Here is a 25,136-nt window from a genome sequence, read left to right on the forward strand (position 1 = left end):
CCAGAGCACTCGCTTCCCAAATTCGCAGGCCCTGAAATGCAGCAGCCTGTATGCCGACATCGCCCCCACCCGACACATGCGACTCATGGGGGCCGCCATCTTGGCAACCCTCCTCCACGCAGCCGGCCACGTGCGACTCATGGTGGCCGCCATCTTGGGCGCCATCTTCCTCGCCGCCCGCCACGTGCGATCCATGGGGGTGGCCATCTTGGATCCATCCTCTTCAACCTCTGAAACTCACCTCGAAGACTACGACCTCAGCGGACAGTCATCATGGAGCCACTCTAGCACAGCTGATCGAGCCTCCGACTACCCGCAACTCAACGCGGTCACGTTGGACCAGTTGCGTCCAAAACACCTCAGCAACTCGATGATGACCGTTAAAATCAACGGGTACAGTACACCGTGCCTCTTCGACTCCAGGAGCACCGAGAACTTCGTAAACCCAGATGTGGTAAGACGCTGTTCGCTCCCTATTTTCCCTGCACGGCAAACTATCTCCCTCGCTTCAGGCTCACAGTCTGTTCACCTCCAAGGGTGCACCGTCGCGACCCTAACGATTCAAGGTGTCAGCTACTCGAACTTCCAGCTATACATACTCCCGAACTCTGCGCCCCACTCTTACTGGGACTCGACTTCCAGTGCAACCTCAAAAGCCTCACACTCAGCTTCTGCGGGCCCCTACCTCCACTCACTATCTGCAGTCTAGCGACGCTAAAAATCGAACCCCCTCCACTCTTTGCTAATCTCACTCCGGACTGCAAACCCGTAGCCACTCACAGAAGGCGGTACAGCCTGCAGGACAGGGTGTTTATCAGAACTGAGGTCCATAGGCTCCTACGTGAGGGGATCATAGAGGCCAGTAACAGCCCCTGGAGAGCTCAGGTGGTGGTCGTCAAGATCGGGAAAAATTCCGAATGGTAGTGGACTATAGCCAAACCATTAATCGGTTCACACACCTCGATGTGTACCCCCTCCCCAGGATTGCAGACATGGTGAATCAGATCGCCCAGTACTGCATTTTCTCAACGGTGGGTCTGAAGTCTGCATAACACCAGCTCCCAATCCGCCCGGAGGACCGCTACTACACGGTGTTCGAGGCAGATGGCCGCCTCTTCCATTTCCTCCGGGTTCCCTTTGGCGTCACGAATGGAGTCTCGGTGTTCCAACGAGCAATGGACCGAATGGTGGACCAGTATGGGCTGCGGGCCACGTTTCCGTACTTGGACAACGTCACCATCTGTGGCCATGATCAGCAGGACCACGACGCTAACCTCCATCGATTTCTCCAGACTGCCCAGAAACTCAACCTCACGTATAACACGGAGAAATGCGTTTTCCCACGACCAGTCCTGGGTCCCGACCTGGACCGTATGCAACTCCCTCATTGTCCCAGGGCCCTCAAAAGGTGCCTGGGATTTTTCTCTTATTGTGCCCAGTGGGTCCCTCAGTATGCGGACAAAGCCCGCCCACTATTTAAGGCCACACTCTTTCCTCCGTCAGATGAGGCTCGCCAGGCCTTCACCTGCATCAAGGAGGACATCGCCAAATCAGCCATGCGGGCGTTGGATGAATCTGTCCCCTTTCTGGTGGAGAGCGAATCCTCAGAGGTCGCTCTCGCAGCCACACTAAATCAGGCAGGGAGACCAGTCGCCTTTTTCTCCCGAACCCTCTCCGCTTCGGAACTTCGACAATCCTCAGTCGAAAAGGAAGCACAAGCCATCGTAGAAGCCATACGACACTGGAGGCACTACCTCGCAGGTAAGAGGTTCACCCTCATCACCGACCAAAGATCGGTTGCCTTCATGTTTGACAACTCACAAAGGGGCAAAATTAAAAATGATAAGATCCTGCGGTGGAGGATCGAACTCTCCACCTACAAATACGATATTATGTATCGACCGGGGAAGCTCAATGAACCCCCAGATGCCCTGTCCGCGGCACGTGCGCCAGCATGCAAGACGACCGCCTGAAAGCTATCCACAATAACCTCTGCCATCCGGGGGGTAACCTGGCTCGCCCACTACATCAAAGCCCGAAATCTGCCTTTCTCCACCGAGGAGGCAAAAGCCATCACCAGGGATTGCCCAATCTGCACGGAGTGCAAACCGCACTTCTATAGACAAGACAGGGCCCACCTGGTAAAGGCCTCCCGGCCCTTTGAACGCCTGAGCTTCGATTTCAAAGGGCCACTCCCCTCGACCAATCGGAATGTGTACATCCTGAACGTCATCGATGAGTTCTCCCGCTTCCCCTTTGCTATCCCGTGCCCCGATATGACCTCCCACACAGTCATCAGAGCTCTGCACAGTATCTTCACCCTGTTCGGGTTCCCCAGCTATGTACACAGCGACAGGGGTTCGTCCTTTATGAGCGACGAGCTGCGTCAGTACCTCTGCTCGACAAGGGCATCGCCTTGAGCAGGACGACCAGCTACAACCCCAGGGGGAACGGGCAGGTGGAGAGGGAGAACGCGACGGTCTGGAAGACCATCCTACTGACCCTCCAGTCCAGGAATCTCCCGACCTCCCATTGGCAGGATGTCCTCCCCGACGCGCTCCATGCTATTAGGTCCCTCCTATGCATAGCCACCAACCAGACCCCTCACGAACGGCTATTTGTTTTTTCTAGGGGCACTACCACGGGGGTTTCGCTCCCAGCATGGTTGAAGACACCGGACCTGGTTCTCCTCCGGAAGGACGTCCAGGCACACAAAACTGACCCACTCGTAGAGAGAGTGCTCCTTCTCCACTCGAACCCCCCAATACGCTTTCATCGAATACCCTGACGGTCGTCAGGACACGTTTCCCTCCGGGACCTGGCGCCTGCAGGATCCAATCCCACTACCACTACCGCCGAGGTACCCCTCACACTACACCCCGCACAACCCACCGCGCCCCCGCACCTACAGGTTCACTGCCTGTGCTCCGCGCCCCCGCGCCTATGGGTTTCCGGCGCTCCCCGTCGGCAGTCGAACCAGTCGGGTACGAAGCTCGGACCGAATCACCCCCGGAGTCCACTATCGTACCCTCACCGACCGTCACCACCCAGCCACCAGAAGAGGCTGCAATCCCGGTGCTTCGCCGATCCCAAAGGACGACTCGGCCGCCGGACTGGCTCAATTTGTAGACCCATCACCCCCGCCGGACTTGATTTTTTTTTAAACAGGAGGTGAATGTGGTGAATTATAAACCTAGTAATTCACAATGTGTTGTATTACATGTATTGTGTCCTTGTGGGCTCTGTATACGAGCCGTTGCACGGCTCTGCCCATAGGGGGAGATGAGGAGTTTGTACTGGGCTCCACCCTTGGCTCCTCCCACTAACCGTAAGTATAAAGTTCTGCAGTCATGAGCCTGCTGCCAGTTCATCTCGTTGCAGGCAGGCTCAGTTATAAGACTATTAAAACCACTGTTCACTTCCAATCACGTGTCTTGTGAATTGATGGTCTCATCAGAGCTGAAGATGATTGGGCCTAGGACACTACCCTGAGGAACTCCTGCACTGATGTCCTGGAGCTAACCTCCAACAACCACAGCCATCTTCCTTTGTGCTTCAGTATGATTCTAAACAGCATTCACCCCGATTCCCACTGACTTCAGTTTTGCTGGGATTCATTGATGCCACACTCAATCAAATGCTGGGCGGGATTTAACTAAATGGGAACAAAGTCCCAAAGCGGGCACGTTTAGCCGTGTATTTCCCAGCCCTCCAAAAAAAGGTCAATAATTTTCTTTAATGTCTGCTAAGAACTACTGTACTGATGACATCAGAAGATAAAGTAAGCAGGTGTTAGATTCCAGTCTTGAGGTGGCTTGGAGACATTCTCTGCTAATGATCATAAGCTAATGAAAGGGCATTGGCTAAAGTGACATATGAATTAATCAACTGACCCGTTTATCTTCGGTGGATTTTGGCAAGTTGATACTATGGTGCAATAAACAAAAAAGCATGTATTGGAAACAAAGTATTGGAAACAAGCTTTTGAAAACTTCCATGGAATTACTGAATGAAAGAACATTTTGCAGGTTTTTGAACAACACCCAAGATTACCAGTGAAGATGGGTGGAAAAAGTAAAGATTCTATTCAGTATTAGATCTTTTAAACAGAAATGTATGGGATGATCATGTGGCTCAGGCAAAGGCACAAGGTTCTTAAGCGGATCATGGACGGGATTTACCGTCTGTTCATGTTGGCAGAAATTCCAGTCCCACACCAGTGCATGTGTTTCTCTACGCCGAGGGGTGCTTTCAGTGGGAAATCCCGTTGACAACAGTGAGACTGGTAGATCCCACTGACGGGTGGCTTCACTCGCCATAAAACATGTGGCGGCGTAGTCGGTAAATCCCGCCGTATATTTCTAAGTAATCTTTCAGTCGTTATTAATGGAGATTTAATAAATTAAGAATGGAACACTGGTTCTTTCTCTACTTAAATAGTATAAACGTCTGCACAAGATTTTAGCTGCATCTAGGGAAAACAGTATCAGGCTTGAGTCAGAGAGAAAAAAATGCAGAATTATAATTACCTGCTTAAGGCCAGCCAGTGATACCAGGACTTCATCTTCCTTTTGAAGGTTTTCTTTTAGAATAACATCTTGTATTTTGCCTGCACCGAAAATAATTATGCATTACTTCAACGTAAATTGGCCAACTAAAAAAGATATGCAAGATTGTGTTAGAATAGCAACGGCCTTTAAAATATACTTAAATATATAGAAGTTCGAATTTTATAAATGAAAAATTTTAATATCTAAAAACGTAGCCTCCACAATTATAAGCTACAATCACTAAATATTCATGCATCTGAACTATATTTCATAATTTTGTGCCTGCAATGGTAGCTGATAAACTCAAACATCAGCCGAATACTGGTAACGTTAAAGCATTAAAGACTGACATAATAATACCATGAGAAACCTCAGAGGGAGGTATTATTAGATAATAGAATCCAGTTAAAAAGGGCACTTGAAGGGCAACAAAATAACGTTCAACTGTCATTCCATGACAGAACATCAACAGAATCGAATTTAAAAAGGACAGCAATCTTGGAATAAATTGCATAAGTATTGGCTCATTTTGCTTAAAATGTATCTGAATGACACACACTGTTATTAATGAGTAAATTGACCAGCAACTTATGGCAAGGAAAGGAAGAGATAGCTCTGCTAATTAAAAATTACAACAATTTGCAAGGCAAATTGTGCTCTTCAACCACTAGCCTCACAGTCATGTATCAGAGTGACCCCATTGGCTCGTATAATGCCACGTGTTACGCAATGACATAATTGGAGCTTTGCGTGGGCTTTTGTGTAGTTCACCATTGTACCCTGTTTTAGCAGCAGCTTCTTGTAAATAAACATCTTGCACTATATTATACAAACTCAACGCGCGTCACCTTGGACTCTTTCTCTTTGTGGCTACAACAATGTAAATAACAAAAGAGAGACTGTCGACAAGATCTGGGTGGGAAAGGAAAATAGGAGAAAAACAACTTTATTCGACTATTTTATGAGCCAGAAGAAGGGATTTTCGATGGAGATCCAGGCCCAAACCACCACCGGGAAAGAGGTCAGGAGAAATATCGTAGACTTCCAAGGTGAAATCATCTTTGTGGCAAGTCAAAACAACTTTCAACTCAATATGTGAATCCTGAACAGTTTGTAGCGGGTTGTTGATGAATCATCCAGTCTATCACAAAAGCCATCAGTGCAAGTAAAACGGCGATAACAGAACTGCAAGTTACTGGGAGGAGCCTTCAAACGGAGGATCAAAGTCCTCTAAACACTTACTGTTCTAGTAGTTAGAACTGCGTAGATCTACTGCCTGGGAATTGATAGTGAGGCAAAGAAACAGACTGCTTGTGCATTGCAAGGTGGTCTGCTTTAAACAGAGAGGAAAGAAACAGTGGGGAAGACAGAGTGAAGGCTGAGGAGCACAGATCAGGGAGCTGCAATCCAAAAACATGGGAAGAAAAGGTGCTATGGACGCGTTTAATGAAGAGGAGACGACATTTCTTAAAGCCACTCAGGCACCAGCAGACCTGCAATACTGCGAACTTTCTCAGCTGAGTTGGGAGAAAATATTCATGTTGCTACAGAATTTAGTCCACCCACCTAAACTGGGAGACAAGTCATATGGTGAGGAAATGACCATCTTGTAGGAACAGTTCTCTCCTCGCCCACTATTAGTAACTGAAAGATTGTGCTTTCACCGTTGTGCACAAGGAAAAGGGGAAATATTTCATAATTTGTTGCATCACTGCAAAAACCAAAGTACTGCGAAAGCCAGCAAAGTACTGCGAATTTGGCCAGACTGTGGATGATATACTTTGCGACCGATTAGTTTGTGGCCTCAGGAATGAAGCCATCCAAAGGAAATTATTGACTGAAGTCACATTAACCCTAAAATCTGCTATATGGCAACGTCTATGGAACTTGTTATGAGGGAAGCTTTGCTGATTGGAGTTCCAGCTAAAGTCCATAAGATGGAGCATGGGAGAAATAGGCCCACCAAGAACCTACCATGTCATCTTGGCGTTCTAGCAGTACAAGCAGACCAGCAATGATTTGAGGTCGATCCGAAATTAAATAGGAACACTACTAAGATGCGAGTGGATACAGACACTGCAGTATCACTTAAACCTAAATCAATATACCATGAGAAATTGGAGTATCTGCAAGTACAACCATCTGATGTGGTCCTGAGGACATTTACTGAGGAGGTTGTGCTGTGCTGAAGAGCTTCATCAAGATGACTGTGGAAGTTAATGAGCAGAGAGCAGAGCTGCTTCTTCACATTGTTCAAGGAAACTTTCCAGCATTGTTTGGGAGATCTTGTTTAAGGAAGATTAAGCAAAACTGGGCCGTTGTGAACTATCTTATTGATTTTACGAACGATCTTCAACCACTTTTAAGATAGTATGCAAAGGTATTCGAGGAGTCACTTGGATCCATGACCGGGGTGGAAGTGAAACTCTAGATAAAAGCAGACAACATGCCTCGGTGTTTGAAAGCGCATACTGTACCCTATACCATTAAGCTAAATTGGAAGAACACCTTGAGAGGTTACTGAAGACAGGAGTCATTGAGCCCGTCACCACCAGCGATTTGGCAACCCCAATTCTCCCAGTCTTAAAGAGGAGTTAAGTACGAATATGCGGGGATTTCAAAATGACCATCAACGCTGTACTATATGCTGATCAATACCATTCACCACTTATCGAAGATCTTTTCGCAAGTCTCTCAGGAGGCCAAAACTTTAGCAAAATTGATCTCTCCCAAGCCTATCTGCAAATGAATGTAGCTAATGAGTCTCAACTGTTGCTGACCAAAATAACACACAAGGGTTTGTTTCAGGATAACGACAGCACCAGCTCTCTTCCAACGATCTATGGATCAGATCTAGAGTGAGCTATCGTGTGCAATCCTACCTGGACGACATTTTGATCACAGGTTGGAACGATGAAGAGCACACAAACAATCTAGAAGCTACTCTTGCAAGGCTGTAAATACATCATCTCAGGGTCGAGAAACTGCAATTTTCAAAAATCTTCTATTCACTATCTTGGACACATCATTAACCAAGACGGTCTTCACAAAGAACCTAAGAAGGTGTCAGTGATCCTGGATGCTCCACTACTGAAGAACATAACTCAGTTAAGGTTGTTTATAGGATTACTGAATTACTATGGAAAGTTTGTACCGCATTTAGCAACAAGGTTGAAACCTTTACATATGTTGCTTTGTAGCAAACCGGCTTGGCTCTGGACGAAAGATTGGACGGATTCTTACCAAAGTGTAAAACAAATACGGAATCAGAGTTATTGATCCATTTTTAAAAAATTAAAAAAAAATAAATTTAGAGTACCCAATTATTTTTTCCAATTAAGGGGCAATTTAGCGTGACCAATCCACCTACTCTGCACATTTTTGGGTTGTGGGGGTGAAACCCACGCAGACACGGGGAGAATGTGCAAACTCCACACAGACAGTGACCCAGAGCCGGGATCGAACCTGGGACCTCAGCGCCGTGAGGCGGTTGTGCTAACCACTAGGGCACCGTGCTGCCCTTTATTGATCCATTACAACCCAAAACTGAAGATGCAGCTTGCATGTGATGCATTACTCTATGGGGCTGGAGCAGGGTCTTGCATATAATGCCTTCAAGCAAAGAGCGACCAAGGGCATTTGCTTCCAGGCTGTTAACTAGGGCTGAGTCCAACCATGTTCAACTTGGGAAAGAAGCTCTCATTATTATTTTTGGTATTCGAAGGTTCTACCATTATTTATTTTGCCGTCAATTTACTCTATCCCGACCATCATTCCTTAACGATAATTGTTGGCCAGCATAAGGGGATCCTTTCATGAGCTGCTACTCGATTACAACGTTGGTCATGAATATAGTCGACACATAATTGTGCCATCAAATATTGTAAGACTGAATGGCACGCAAACGCGGATGCTTTCTCTTGACTGCTGCTGCAAGATCAACAAGACAAAAAAGATAAACACGAATCTGATGAACACTTCAACGACATATTCTATCCATCTCATGTGGAAAATGTTCCAGTAACATCTCTTCGGGAGTGAAAACTTATCTGAACAGATCCAGTGATGGGGAAGGTGTGGAACATCATTCAAAAAGTCACTCGAACACAAGAGCACAGAAAGAATTCTACCTTAAACCCCGTCTTACCAGGCATCTTGAGTTGACAGTGCAAAATGGAGTATTGTTATGGGTATTAGAGTAATCACTCCACTGTGTCTATGAAGTTAAACAAAACAGAAGCCCTAGGCCCATCCAGGTGTAGTGAGAATGAAGGCGTTGGTGAGAAGCTACTTCTGGAGGCCCAGGTTGGATGCCCAAATAGATACTGTGGGGTTATGCCAATCCTCTGCTGAGTAGAGAAATGTACCTCCATTACACCCTTAGCATCCATGGGAATGGCCTACAAGGCCATTGTAAAGAATTAATGTTGATTATGTGGGACCAGTCGAAGGACACATGTTTTTGGTCATGGTAGATGCGCATTCGAAGTTGGCATCATGAAACGGACAATTATGAAACAGGCCATAAAAGGCGTGACGAGGTATTCGCAAGAATCCAGCGACCTGAACAACTCATGAGTGATAATGGTACACAGTTCACGTCTGTTGAATTAGAGGACTACCTGAAGGGGCATGGCATTTGCCATATCAAGTCTACCCACTACCATCCAGCTACCAAAGGCTCAGCTGAACATTTTGTACAATCGCTCAAGCGTGCAGGGAAGGTTTTGTGGGATAAAGCCTCACTACCTTAATGTGTCAAGAGCTTTCTATTGACATACAGAAATACCGCGTATTCAACAACACAAAGCTCACCTGCTATACTCATGTTAAAAGGAAACTACGCGCACAGTTTGATCTTTTGACTCCCCCTCAACTTCAGATAGTCAGGCAACAACATCAGATGCAGTGGTGAGAAGGGAACAACATTCCAAAAGCAGTCTTTGACCGAGAGGTCAAAGGGTTCTTGTGAGAAACTACACCTTAGTGAAAAATTGACTCCAGAATTTGTATTACGGCAAAAATGATCCAATTTCATGTACTGCACAATCTGACGATGAGCAAATTTGGAGTAGTCATGCTGACCACTTATTGTCTGTACGTAATGGAGTACAGAATCTGTACCAGGCGTTTTCACCACAGAGAGTATGGACAGTGACATGCCTGACTTAAGGACTACAACTGCTGAAATTACAGAATCTGCGATTTTTAAAAATAATATTTTATTGAGGTATTTGAAAATTTTTTATAACAGTAACATAAAGTGATATCAACATGGTAAAATAAACATTTCTCCCCCAGCCCAATCTTCACGCACCTCAACCATACAACAACTATCCCCCCCACCCCCCCCAAAACCTTGGAATACTGCATCTGCTGACATTTTAAATTTCCCTGAGAAAGTCAATGAATGGCTGCCACCCCCGGGTGAACCCGAACATCGACCCTCTTAAGGCGACCTTTATTTTCTCGAGACAAGTGAGAAACCCAGCCATGTCACTAACCCAGGTCTCCACACTCGGGGGCTTTGAGTCCTCCACATCAACAAGATCCGTCTCTGGGCTACCAGGGAGGCAAAGGCCAAGACATCGGCCTCTTTCGCCCCCTGAACTCCCGGCTCTTCCGACACTCCAAAGATCGCTACCTCTGGACTCAGCATCACCCATGTTTTTAGCACCGTAGACATTGCCTTAGCAAAACCCTGCCAAGACCCTACAAGCTTCGGGCATGCCCAAAACATGTGGACATGATTTGCTGGGCTTCCCGCCCACGCACGTCGCACACCTATCTACCCTGAAAAACTTACTCATCCTAGCCGCTGTCATGTGTGCCCGATGGACTACCTTGAATTGTATCAGGCTAAGCCTGGCGCATGAGGAGGAGGTATTAACCCTGCCGAAAGCTCCTGGTAAATATCTGATACCTTTCCAACTCCCACCCAGGTGCTGGAAACTACTCTAATCTGTATTCCCCGTGGCGGCAGCAACGGAAAGGCTGGTACCTGTTTTCTCAGGAAGTCGCGCACCTGCAAATACCTAAACCCATTCCCTGCTGGCAGTTTAAATTTATCCTCCAAGGCTTTCAAGCTGGGAAAGCTCCCATCTATAAATAGATCCCCCATCCTTCTAATTCCTGCCCTCTGCCAACTCCAGAACCTGCCATCTAGCCTACCCGATACAAACCTATGGTTATTATAAATCGGGGTCCAAGTCGATGCTCCCTCCACTCTCTTATGTCTCCTCCATTGCCCCCAGATTGTCAGAGGCGCCACCACCAGCGGACTTGTGGAGTATCAGGCCGGCGAGAACGGGAGAGGTGCCATTATCAGTGCTCCCAAACTGGTGTCTTTATATGATGCCGCCTCCATCCGCTCCCATGCTACCCACTTCCTAATCATGGCTATATTAGCCGCCCGGTAGTAATTACAGAAGTTCGGCAGCACCAACCCACCCTCCCACCCGACTGCACTCCAGCAACACTTTCTTCACTCGCGGAGTTTTACCCGGCCACACAAAGCCCAAAATAATCTTATTTACCCGTTTGAAAAAGGCCTCAGGGATGAAGGTGGGGAGGCACTGAAAGACAAACAGAAACCTGGGGAGAACCGTCATTTTCACGATCTGTACCCTCCCCGCCACTGATAGCGGGAGCATGTCCCATCTCTTAAAGTCCCCTTCCATTTGTTCTACCAACCGGGATAGGTTTAACTTGTGCAGTACCTCCCATTCTCGGGCCACCTGGATTCCCAGATATCGAAAGCTCTTCCCTACCCTTCTAAGCGACAGCTCTCCCAGTCTCTTCCCCTGTCCTGTTGCCTGGGTCGCAAACATCTTGCTTTTCCCCATGTTCAATTTATATGAAATTACGGAATCTGTGATGACAGAAACATCCACACAAGTTCCTGACTGGTTTCGCCAGATGTAACATCGACCAGAGTACATGAAGACACTCCTGGTACCCCGAAGAACCAAGTTCCTGAACGTTGTGTTCTGCCAAAACGAGACAGACATCCACCAAGAGACTGTCCAATTAATATACATATGTATCCGTAAAATGAAATGAAATGAAAATTGCTTATCGTCACGAGTAGGCTTCAATGCAGTTACTGTGAAAAGCCCCTAGTCGCCACATTCCGGCGCATAATGAGTTGGACCTGTGCTGAAGTGTTTGATTGAGCAAAAATGCCGGGGGCGCTAAAGGAGTAAAGAGGGAGGGAGGGGTGTTATGTATCAGAGTGACACCACTGGCTGGTGTAATATCACATTTTACACATGACATCATTGGAGCATTGCGGGTACTTTTGTGGAATTCACCATTGTATCCTGTTTGAGCAGCATCTTGTAAATAAACCCCTTGCACAATGTTATATTAATTCAACGCATGCCACCTCTGATTTTTTCTCTTTACGGTTACAATAAAAACATAACACTCACAAAGGCAGCCTCTCTCCTGTGAGTTTTATGAAGTTGGAGCATTTGCATGTTAATTGCCTATTAAACTCACCATCGGTATCAACACCTTGGAGGTTACTGTTGACCAGAAACCGAACTGGACTCGTCATATAAATACTGTGGCTACAAAAGCTCAGAATCCCATGGCAAGTAACTCACCTCCTGACTCCCCAAAGCCCATCCGCCATCTACAAGGCACAAGTAGGAGTGTGATGAAATACTCTCCCCTTGCTTGGATGAGTGCAGCTCCAACAACACTCAAGAAGCTTGACCCCATCTACTACAAAACAGCCCACTTGATTGGCACCCCATCCACAAACATTTACTCCCTCCACCATTGATGCACAATATCAGCAATGTCTACCATCTACAAGATGCAGTGCAGTAATTAACCAAGTCTCTTTAGACAACACTTTCAAGCCTATGACCACTACCATGTAAGAGCAAAGGCAGCAGATGCAGGGAAACACCAACACATTGAATTTCCCCTCCAAGCCACTGATTATCCTGACTTGGAAATATATTGTTGCTCCTTCACTGTCGCTCGGACAAAATCCTGGAACTTGCTGCCTAAGTGCATTGTGGTATACCTACATCACATGGACTGCAGCCGTTCAAGAAGGCAGCTCAGCACCACGTTCTCAGGGACTGTTAGGGGTGGGCAATGAATGCTAGCTTAGCCAATGATGCCCACATCCCTTGAAGGAAAAAAAAAGGTAACTCAGTAATTCCCAGTGTAAGCACCATTATCATAGAATGTACATAGCAGAAGGAAGCCATTTGACCCATCGATTCTGCACTGGCCCTTGGAAAGAGCACCCTACCCAAGCCCACACTTCCATCCTATCCCCATAATCCAGTAACCCTACCTAACCTTTTGGACACTAAGGGCAATTTAGCATGGTCAATCCACCTAACCAGCTCAACTTTGGACTGTGGGAGGAAACCAGAGCACCTGGAGGAAACCCACGGAGACACGGGAAGAACGTGCAGACTCCACATGGACAGTGACCCAAGCCGGGAATCGAACCTGGGACCCTGGAGCTGTGAAGCAATTGTGCTAACTACTGTGCTACCATGCTGCCCAGATTATGATTTAATAACTACCAATCAACTTCTCTTTTTCATGAAGTGAACAATTATATGTGTGGATTCCCATTCCTTCAGGTTTCAAATTATTTCACAAGATTTCAAAATGTCTAATTTAGGAAAGTATTACTTTTCCTATCTTTTTTTTCTGTTTCCAACCTCATTTCACTTTCTGCATCTGATTTGGGTTTGAGTTCACCTACTCTGATTCATCGTCCTTTACAGACCCTTTGGGTAGAGAATTCCAAAGATTCAGAACACTCAGCAGAAATTTCTCAGTCCTAATGGCTGACCCTTTATCCTGGGACCATGTCCCAAATTTCCACATTCTCCAGGCAGGGAAGACTGCTCTTAATATAGCGGGCAGCATGGTAGCACAGTGGTTGGCATAGTTGCTTCACAGCTCCAGGGTCCCAGGTTTGATTCCCGGCTTGGGTCACTGTCTGTGTGGAGTCTGCATGTTATCTCCGTGTCTGCGTGGGTTTCCTCCGGGTGCTCCGGTTTCCTCCCACAGTCCAAAGATGTGCAGGTTCGGTGGATTGGTCATCGTAAATTGCCCTTAGTGTCCAAAAAGGTTAGGTGGGGTTACAGGGTTGCGGGGATAAAGGGGATAGGGTGGAGTGTGGGGCAAGTGGGGTGCTCTTTCCAAGGGCTGATGCAGACTCGACGGGCCGAATGGCCTCCTTCTGCACTATGATTTATCTGCACTGTCAAACCCTGTAGGAATTATCAGAGCTTCATACTTTCAAACTTATATGACTCCATTCTACTCAATCGTTCCTCATAGGACAACCCTCTTATTCTAGAAATCAACCTAATGAACCTTCACTGCACCTCTTCCAAGGAAAATATATTCTTCCTTAGGTAAATAAATCAAAATTGTACACACTACTCTAGTTATGATCACACCTAAGCTTTATATGATTGCAACAAGACTTTTTGTTTTACTCAAACCTCAACTCTCTTGAAATGTTGACGAACATACTATTTGCCTTGCTAATTTCCTGCTGCACCTAGATGTTAACATTCTGTGATTTGAGCAAAGGACACCCAAATACTTCTGAGTGACAACGTTCGTCGTTTATCTAAAAGAAAGTTCTGTTTTTCTATTATTGTCTTCCCATTCACAATTCCCGACATAATACTTGGGAATTTGGTGCCGGTGGGAATACGGACTGAGGACAGCAGAGTGGGCTTTGGCAGGGTGTTCTTTTGGAGGGTCGGTGCAGACTTGATGGGCCAACTGGTTTCCTTCTGAACTGTAGGGATTTTATGATTCCATGATCTCTGGTACATTTTTCTCAAGCCATAATTTAGATCATCAGTCAGACTTTAACGGGCAGCACGATAGCATAGTGGTTAGCACAATTGTTTCACAGCTCCAGGGTCCCAGGTTCGATTCCCGGCTTGGGTCACTGTCTGTGCGGAGTCTGCATGTTCTCCCCGTGTGTGTGTGGGTTTCCTCCAGGTGCTCCGGTTTCCTCCCACAGTGCAAAGATGTGCAGGTTAGGTGGATTGGCCATGCTAAATTGCCCTTGGTGTCCAAAATTGCCCTTAGTGTTGTGTGGGGTTACTGGGTTATGGGGATAGGGAGGAGGTGTGGGCTTGGGTAGGGTTCTCTTTCAAAGAGCTGGTGCAGACTCGATGGGCCGAATGGCCTCCTTCTACACTGTAAATTCTACGAAAACTACCTATACGCATACTACCTTACTCACCTGCCATTCTACCCACCTACCATCCTACCTACTTACCTCGCCCACCCTATCCACCCCATCACCTTATCCATTCATTAACATTTACCCATTCACTGGCATTCACACTGGAAATTTAAACATAGCTTATGGCAGCTAGTGCTATAAAAAGAAAGCATGTCCTGTCTGCCCCTGGCATTACAGTGCTGCGATGGAGTTGTAAAAGGGACGCTGTACTAGGTATTTCTGGAGAAGCTTGGCTCAAAAGACATAATAGAAATGTGGAGCTGCACCTAGGTGTGAAAACATTGTAGCGGAACGCTAATCTCGCGATGGTTGCTACTTCGCGGAAGACCTGGACCATAGTTACTTCTAAATAAATCCTTTCCATATACTTTTGCATGGTCTTCAAAAAATCTAATTTATTTGTTGATTTTTTAGTTCTGTTCCTCACTCGCTGAGAACTTTACTCATCGATCCAATGCTTGCTTTTTGACATTTTTCATCTCTGCATTGTTGCTTTTTGTCCCAGTGTTTCAATACAAAATATACAATATTACAACCCAAGTGTCCACCCAATTCCTGAATACCTTGAAATGATAGCAATCGGATTTGTGTATAACTGCTCAGACTTTACGGGCAAAAAAACTTGGTATTTCTGGAGTACAGAGTTCACTAGACAAGTACCAGCTATATCCACAACATTTTGGACGACCATTGGTGTTAAGCCTGATAATGACTAAAGAGGGTTTACATGCAGCTGGGTCCACAAAAATAACGCAAATGATGATTTTTTGGGGACAATAATAAACACAGCCCTCAAGCAACATTAACACACATCACTGCATGAGATGGTTGGCATTCATAATATATTACTCATCACCTAATCTATAAATAAATTAACTTGTTTGTAAAAGACCGTGCTTAATATGGAAAAATAGTGAGGAATTTTGACTGTACAGAAAGACCTTTTGTAATTAGTGAGGTATTGGCTTACAAAGTTCTATAGCGCCTTTAACTCAATGAAACACGAAAAGGTGCTTCACAAGAGCATTATAAAGCAAATTTTAACACCGAGTCACTTATGGGAATATAAGGCAAACTGCCAAAACCTTGGTTGGAGAGGCAGGTTTTAAGGAGGACAGAGTTGTGGGTGGAAAGGTTAACATAGAACATCAAACAGTACAGCACAGTGCAGACCTTTCGGCCCAGAATGTTGTGCCGACCATTTATCCTAATCTAATATCAACCTGGCCTACACTCCTTCAATTTACTGCTGTCCATGTGCCTGCCCTAGAGTCGCTTGAATGTCCCTAATGACTCTGACTCTACCACCTCCGCTGGCAGTGCATTCCACGCACCCACCACTTTCTGTGTAAAGAATCTACCTCTTACATCTCCCCTATACCTTCCTCCAATTACCTTAAAATTATGTCCCCTCGTGACAGCCATTCCCACCCTGGAGAAAAAGTCTCTGGCTATCCACTCTATCCATGCCTCTCATCACCTTCTACACCTCTATCAAGTCAACCTCTCTTCCTTCTTCACTCCAGTGAGAAAAGCCCTAGCTCCCTCAACCTTTCTTCATAAGACATGCCCTCCAGTCCAGGCAGCATCTCCTCTGTACCCTCTCCAAATCATCCACATCCTTCCTATAATGAGGCAACCAGAACTGGACAAAATATTCCACGTGAGGTCTAACCAGGGTTTTATAAAGCTGTAGCAAAACCTCGCGGCTCTTTAACTCAATCCCCTGTTAATGAAAGCCAACACACCATATGCCTTCTTAACAATCCTATCAATCTGGGTGGCAACGTTGAGAGTTCGATGTACATGGACCCCAAGATCCCTCCGTTGCTCCACACTTCCAAGAATCCTGCCTTTAACCCTGTATTCAACATTCAAATTCGACCTTCCAAACTGAATCACTTCACATTTATCTAGGTTGAACTCCATCTGCCACTTCTCAGCCCACCTCTGCATCCTATCAAATAAGAGGTTATTGTACAAAATTAAAACGCATGGGATTGAGGGAAATGTATTGAGGTGGATAGAAAACTGGCTGGCAGAGAGGAAACAAAGAGTAGGGATTAATGAGTCCTTTTCAAATTGGCAGGCAGTAACCAGTGGGGTACCAGTGCTGGGACCCCAGCTATTCACAACATATATTAATGATTTGGATGAGGGAACAAAATGTAACATCTCAAAGTTTGCAGATGATACCAAATTAGGTGGGAGGGTGAATTGTGACGAGGATGCAAGATCTGGACAGGTTGGGCGAGTAGGCAAACCAATGGCAGATGCAGTATAATTTGGATAAGTGTGAGGTTATTCATTTTGAAAGCAAAAACAGGAAGGCAGATTACTACCTGAATGGTTGTAAATTGGGCGGGAGGGGAGTGTGCAGCGGGACCTGGGTGTCCTTGTGCACCATTCACTGCATGCAGGTGCAGCAGGCAGGAAAGAAGGCTAATGGTATGTTGGCCTTAATTGCAAGAGGTTTTGAGTTGTTGCTGCAATTGTACAGGGCCTTGGTGAGGCCACACATGGAGTATTGTGTGCAGTTTTGGTCTCCTTCTCTGAGGAAGGATGTTCTTGCTCTTGCGAGACTGCAGCGAAGGTTTACCAGACTGATTCCAGGGATGGCGGGACTGTCGTATAAGGAGAGATTGACTAGGTTGGGATTGTTCTCGCTGGAGTTCAGAAGAATTGGGGGGGGGGTGTCATAGAGACTTATAAAATTCTAACAGGACTAGACAGGGTAGATGCAGGGAAGATATTACCAATGACGTGTGTGTCCAGAACCAGGGGTCACAGCCTGAGGATTCAGGGTAAATCATTTCGGACAGAGATAAGACGACATTTCTTCACCCAAAGAGTGGTGAGCCTGTGGAATTCATTACCACAGGAAGTAGTTGATGCTAAAACTTTGAATATATTCAAGAGGCGGCTGGATATAGCACTTGGGGAGAATGGGATCAAATGCTATGGGGAGAAAGCAGGATTAGGCTATATAGTTGGATGATCAGCCATGATCGTGATGAATGGTGGAGCAGGCTCGAAGGGCCAAAAGGCCTCCTCCTGATCCTATCTTCTATGTATCTATGTATGTATCTTATCAATGTCCTGTTGTAACCTGCAACAGCCCTCGACACCACCTACAACTCCACCAACCTTCTTGTCATCGGCAAACTTACGAACCCACCCTTCCAATTCCTCAACCACGTCATTTATAAAAACCACAAAGAGCAGAGGTCCCAGAACAGATCCCTGCGGGACACGACTGGTCACCGACCTCCAGGCGGAATATTTTCCATCCACTACCACTCGCTGTCTTCTTTCGGCCAGCCAATTCTGTATCCAGACTGCCAAATTCCGCTGTATCCCAAGCCCCCTGACTTTCTGAATGAGCCTTCCTTGGGGAACCTTATCAAATGCCTTACTGATATCCATATACACCACATCCACTGCCCGACCGTAATCAATGTGTCTTATCACATCCTCAAAGAATCCATTGACGCTTGTGGGGCATGACCTGCCCCTCACAAAGCCATGCCGACTATTCTTAATCAAACTATGTTCTTCCAAATAATCATAAATCCTATGTCTCAGAATCCTTTCCAACATATTGCTCACCAAATGTAAGATTGACTGGTATGTAATTCCCAGGGATTTCCCGATTCCCTTTCTTGAACAGGGTACAACATTCGCCTCCCTCCAATCAAGGAAGAGAATTTCAGAGATTCAGGTATGGGTAGCTGGGGACCACCAATGGTGGAGTAATTAAAACTAAGGGTGTTCAAGGAGCCAGAATTGTAGAAGTTCAGATATCTAAGAGGTTTTTGTGACTGGAAGAAATCAGAAAGATCGGGAGGGGTAAAGACCACTAAGGATATGAAAACAGCAGAGTACAGAAGGAGGCTATTTGGTCCATTATGTCTGCACCGGTTTCCAAACAAGCAATTCACAGTGCCAGTCTTTCCATAACACTGGACATTCTTCCTTTTCAGATAAACTCCTCAATGCAATGGCCAAGGGCTCTATCACCAACGTAAAAGAAGGGGAGACATGGGGTACCCTTGCCTCATTCCCCGGTGCAATGAAAAATACCCTGAATTCATAATGTGCGCACATTCACCATCAGCTCCTTATACTGCAACATCACCCATGCCACAAATTTAAAAAATATATTTTTTTAGTCTCCTCCTTTTTCACATTTTCTCCCAAATTTACACCCACCAACAATAAACAATAATCAGCAACAAATATGTCAATCCCAATAACAACGATCCCATCCTCCCACCAACCCCCAAACTTCAGCCTACATGTTTACATAAACAAATGACAAAAAGGAATCCGGGATTACCTATAGTCACCCTTAATACACACAGCCCCCCTCCCCCCCCAACCATCCCCCCCAACTAAGGTTCGATGTTATCCTGTTCTTGAAAGTGCATAATGAATAATGCCCATGACTTGTAGAACCCCTCCGTCCTTCCCCTCAGTTCAAACTTAACCTTCTCAAGGGTCAAGTATTCCAACAGGTCCCCCCGCCACGCCAGGGCACAGGGTGGAGAGGCTGCTCTCCATCCCAGCAGGATCCGCCTTCGGGCGATCAACGAGGCGAAGGCTACGATATCTGCTTCTGCACCCGTTTCCAACCCTGGCTGGTCCGACACGCCAAATATGGCCTCTAGGGGACCTGGGTCCAACGAGGTTTATAGCATGGAAACAGGCTCTTTGGCCCAACTTGTCCATGTCGCCCAGTTTTAGTGAACCAGATGTTTTTTTCACAACAATCAACAATGGTCATTAGACTTTTAATTCCAGATTTTAAAAAAGTTTAATTCAAATTTCAGCATCTGCATTGGTGGGATTCAAATCCAGGTTCCCAGAGCATTAACCCAGATAGAGTTACAGAGTCAACAAGGTTTATAGCATGGAAACAGGCCCTTCGGCCCAACTTGTCCATGCCGCCCAGTTTTTACCACTAAGCTACCACTAAGAATTGCCACATTTGAGGTCCTACTTCTTAGTTTAACTCCTAACTCAATAAATTCAGCTTGGAGGACCTCATCACATTTATAACCTATATTGTTGGTGCCTATAGGTACATACAACTGGCTGTTCACCCTCCCCGTCCAGCTCCACGTGCAGCACCTTGGAAGTTACCCTAAAAACCTCCTTCTAGTAACCCTCTAGCTTTGGACAGGACCAAAACATATGAACGTGATTAGCGGGACCCCCCCCCCGCAACGGTGCGCTCTATATACCACCTTCAGCTCTATCAGCCCCAACCTCGCACATGAGTTGGAGGCATTTTCTCTCTGGAGCACCTCACACCATACCCCCTCCTCTATAACCTCTCCCAACTCTTCCTCCCACTTTGCTTTGATCCCTTCCAGTGGTGCCTTATCCTCGTCCAAAATAGCTCCGTACACCGCTGACACTACTCCCTTCTCCAGCCCCCTTGTCGTCAGCACCTCCACCAGCAATGTGGAGGCCGGTTCCTCCGGGAAGCTCTTATCTTCTTCCCAGCAAAATCTCAAACCTGCATGTATCTAAACATTTCTCCCTGCTCCCAGCCCATACTTCGCTTCCAGCTCCGTCAATCCTGCAAACCGACCCGTAAGAAACAAATCTTTTAGCGTCTTAATCACCTTCTCTTCCAATTTCCGAAAACTTCCATCCCGAAAACTCCCTGGCTCAAATCTGTGGTTCCTCCGAATCGGCATTTCCCTTGACCTTCCCCCAATCTAAAGTGTTGGGCGAAACTGCCTCCAAATTCTCAATGAAGCTATTATTACCTGACTCCATGAGTATTTCCCCGGAGCTATCGGGAGCGGCGCTGTTGTTAGTGCTTTCAGTCCCGATCCCCTGCACAAACTCTCCTCCATTCTGACCCACTGGGAATCAACCCCTCTGGCCCAGCTCCGCACCTTCTTCACATTCGCCGCCCAGTAGCAGTACATCAGGTTCGGGAGACCCAAGCCCCCTGCCTGCCTTCCCCTCTGTAGCAGCACCTTTCTCACTCTGGCCACCTTCCCTCCCCATATGAATGAGGTAATCCTTCCCTCAATCTCACTGAAAAAAGCTTTTGGATGGAAAATCGGTAGGCATTGAAAAATAAACAAACATATTCATTTTAACTGCCTGTACCCGACCCGCCAGTGACAGAGGGAGACCATCCCACCTTGCCAGATCGTCTTTCACTCTCCCTGTACCTGCGAAGCCTCCCCCATTCCCGGGCAACCTGCACCCCCAGATACCTAAAGTGAGTCTCTGCCCTCCGGAATGGCAACCCCCCCCCCCCCCCCCCCCCCACCAACCCCAGGCCGAGACACCACAAAATACTCACTCTTGTCCAGGTTCAGCTTGTACCCCGAGAACGACCCAAATACTCGCAGCAGCTCCAATATTCCCCCGATCGACCCACTCGGCTCTGACACATACAGCAGCAAGTCGTCGGCATACAAGGACACCCTATGCTCTATCCCCCCCCCCCCCCCCCCCCCCCGCAATATTCCTTTCCATGCTCCCGACCTTCTTAATGCAATTGCCAACGGCTCAATCGCAAGTGCAAACAGCAGGGGGTACATAGGACATCCCTGCCTCGTCCCACGGTGGAGAGAAAAGTATCTCGAGCTGATGTTGTTTGTGCGGACACTCGCCTTCAGCTCCTTATATAATAGTTTTACCCAGTTAACAAATCTTGGTCCAATCCCAAACCGCTCCAGAACTCCCATCAAGTACCTCCATTATATCCGGTCAAACGCCTTCTCGGCGTCCAATGCCACAACCACCTCTGTATCCTTCCCTTCCGCCGGTGCCATAATGACGTTCAAAACCCTCCTAATGTTCGAAAAAAGCTGCCTCCCTCTCACGAACCCCATCTGATCCTCGCCTATCACCTTCGGAAGGCACTCCTCCAGCCTACCCGCCAGTACCTTCGCCGATACTTTTGCGTCCACATTCAGAAGTGATATGGGCCTATATGACCCACACTCCGTCAGATCCTTATTTTTTTTAGCAACAGTGAAATCGATGCCTGCCCCAAGGTTTGTGGCAACACCCCCTTCCCTATCGCCTCTTCAAACATCCCCACCATCAGGGGTGCCAGCTTATCCTTGAATTTTTTATAATATTCCACCGGAAACCCATCTGGCCCTGCCACCTTCCCCGACTGCATCCTCCCAATCGCATCCTTTATCTCCTGCTCCACTATTGCTCCTTCTAATGTAACCCTGTCCCCTTCCCCTCGCCTCGGGTACTCCAACCCATCTAGAAATTCCTGCATCTCACGGTCTCCCCCGGGTGGCTCTGACCTGTACAACTTCTCATAAAACTCCTCAAAAACCTTGTTAATCAGCTCCGGAGCCACCACCAACTTCCCTGCCCTATCCCTCACCTGAAGAATTTCCCTTGCCGCTGCTTCCCTCCGGAGCTGACCTGCTAACATACCTGCCTTATCTTCATGTTCATAAACTACACCCCTCGCTCGTCTCAGTTGGCGCACCGCCTTCCTGGTAGACAGTTGGTCGAAGCTCGCCTGTAGTTCGTTCCTCCTTTCCAGCTTTGCTGGGTCCCAATCCTCTGCGTAACCTCTATCTACCTCCAACATCTCGTCTATTATCCTCTGCCGCTCCAACCTCTCCTCTTTGTCCACCCTGGCCTTAAACAAAATTACCTCCCCCTTCACCACCGCCTTTAGAGCCTCCCAGACCACTGCCTTCGACACCTCACCCGTATAGTTGAAACCTACATATTCCTTAATTACCGTTTCAATTTTCTCACAGAACACTTGGTCCCCCAAAAGCCCCACATCCAGCTTCCACCCCCTTCTCCAGTACCATATCCACCCAATGCGGAGTATGATCCGACACTGCAATTGCAAAGTGTTAACCCCAGCCAGAAAAGCCTTCCCCACCACAAAGAAGTCGATCCGCGAGTATACCTTATGGACTGCTGAGAAAAATGAGTACTCCAGTTCCCTTGGGTGCAGGAACCTCCAAGGGTCCACCCCTCCCATTTCCACCATTAGCTCAGCCAGCGCCTTCGCCCCCCCTGATGGGACCAGCGAGCACGGCCGTGATCTGTCCAACCTTGGCTCCTGCACTAAGTTCCAGTCCCCCCCCCCCCCCCCACCCCCCCACTATCAGTTCGTGTGAGTCCAAGTCGGGGATGGCACCAAACACCTTCTTCGTGAATCCCTCATCATCCCAATTGGGGCCATATACACTTAGCAGCGCCACTAATCTCCCCTCCAGCGTCCCTGTCACAATCACATATCTACCCCCCTGATCTGCCACCACCTTCTCCATCTGGAACCGTACCCTTTTGCTGACCAGCACCGCTACCCCTCAAGCCCTTCCGTCAAATCCAGAATTAAACACTTGACTAACCCAACCCTTCTTAAGTCTCACCTGGTCCTTCACCCTCAAGTCAGTCTCCTGCAGCATTGCCACATCGGCTTTTATACTTTTAAGAGGTGCAAGCACCCTTGACCGGACCTCCTAACCCTCTCACGTTCCACGTGACTATCCTAACTGGGGGTCTCTCATCCCCTCACCCTTCTTATCTACTATCATCATACCACCGGGCCCTGCCCCATAAGCCTGACCCGCCCCTGTCCATTGTTAACATCAAACACCCCCCCCCCCCGCCCCACCGAGTCCTAGAGCAAGAAAAAACAAAACCAACAATCCAACCCATACAATTCACTAACATAAGATATAACCGTCGCAACACAGAACGGCAATCCACCCAACCATTACCTTGAACTCTGTAACAATGCAAAGAGAAGTAAGTTACAATACACATCAGTAAAAAGAAAGTTGCAGCATTTATACATTTTCCAGCTGCCCATACAGTCCACAGTCTCTCTTCGAGCTCCGCTCCTCACGTCTGTCCCAAGCCTTCTGCCCTCACGAACGCCTCAGCCACCTCCACTGTCTCAAAATAAAAGTCTTTGGTGTTATACGTTACCCTCAGCTTCGCCAGGTACACCATACCAAATTGCACCCCGTTCTTGTACAGTGCTGCCTTCACTCGCCCAAACGCCGCTCGTCTCTTTGCCAACTCAACTGTCAAGTCCTGATAAATCCGAACTCCAGCACCGTCCCACTGCACCTCGTGCTTCTGCTTTACCCAGCTTATCACCTTCTCCTTCATGCAGTACTTATGGAAGCAGATAATTACTGCTCTTGGCGGCTCCTTCACCTTGGGCTTCGGCCTTAATGATCGATGAGCTCGGTCCAGCTCTACTGGGAGGAGTTCTCACCCTCCCCCATCAGCTCCGCCAACTTCTTAGCGAAGTACTCTGTTGGCCTTGGGCCCTCTGTCCCTTCGGGCAAGCCCACAATTCTCAGATTGTGCCACCTCGAGCGGTTCTCCAAGTCCTCGAGCTTTGCTCGGAGTCCTCTGTTGACCTCCACCACTCTCCGCAGCTCGTCCCCCATCGAGGTGAGCTGGTCGCTGTGCTGCGACACGGCCTCCTCCACTTCCTTCATCTTCTCACCCTGCTCTCTCACCTCGGCCGATGTCTTTACCACAGCTACCCTCACCGGGGCGATTGCCTCCTCCACCAACGATTTCAATGCGACCGCCGTCTCCTTCCTCAAAGCCTCCATATGCCTCGCAAACTGCTTTTCCAGCTCCACCGCCATCACCTCGGTCATCTTCTCCACCGTAAGTAGTGCGGCCCCACCATGCGGTCCGGCATCTGCCATCTTGTCCACGCTTTTGCTGGCCTTCTCATTCAACGGTGAACCCGGGTTTTCTTCCTTCTTCCTAGCTGCTTTTCGCATCCTCTAACGACTTCTTATTTCTTCTTTCTTTCTTCAATCCAAAAATAACCAAGTAATTATTTTCACAAATTTTTTCCCCAAAAATTCCAAAGTCAGGAAATCTCTTCCTCGGGGACCGGACTTCAAACTCCTCAAAGGTCCATTTTCATTGGGAGCCATCAAGTGTGCTCTAGTTCCCCCTCTACATCACGTTCTGGAATCAGGCCTGCCACCTCGATTGCCTCGCCTCATGTCAAGCTCTGCCCACGCATCCGACCTCTGGGTCGATGCCTCCCGCTCCGGCCGCTGGACACTCCCGGCTCCAAACCGGACCGACCCGACGGCCGTCCCTCAGGCCCCAAAGGCCGAAGAAACCCTTCCCCTTTCGTGGGAAGAAAGAACCACGGGGAAACCCTCGACAAATCGCGGACCGGCGGGAGCCACTACCTGATGCAGCCACTCCGCTCGCGAGCGCCACCGGAAGCCCCTCCCCAGGCAACAAATTTAGGCCCAATCCCAAACTTTTCCAGATAACTCCACTCCACCTGATCAAATGCCTTCTCCGCATCT

The 25,136-nt window shown here is 47.6% G+C and overlaps 1 protein-coding gene across 3 annotated transcripts in view; it reads right to left on the reverse strand.

Annotated features, from left to right (window-relative positions):
- tbc1d5 (TBC1 domain family, member 5) overlaps positions 1 to 25,136 on the reverse strand; it is a 604,945-nt gene that overhangs the window by 43,421 nt on the left and 536,388 nt on the right. For all 3 annotated transcript variants that reach the window (XM_038797832.1, XM_038797833.1, XM_038797834.1), the window contains one exon: positions 4,530 to 4,609. In XM_038797832.1, the coding sequence (XP_038653760.1) occupies positions 4,530 to 4,609 (80 nt within the window). The remainder of the gene's footprint in view (positions 1 to 4,529; positions 4,610 to 25,136) is intronic.

The sequence above is a fragment of the Scyliorhinus canicula genome, chromosome 5 (genome assembly GCF_902713615.1).
Source record: "Scyliorhinus canicula chromosome 5, sScyCan1.1, whole genome shotgun sequence".
Lineage (NCBI taxonomy): Eukaryota > Metazoa > Chordata > Chondrichthyes > Carcharhiniformes > Scyliorhinidae > Scyliorhinus > Scyliorhinus canicula.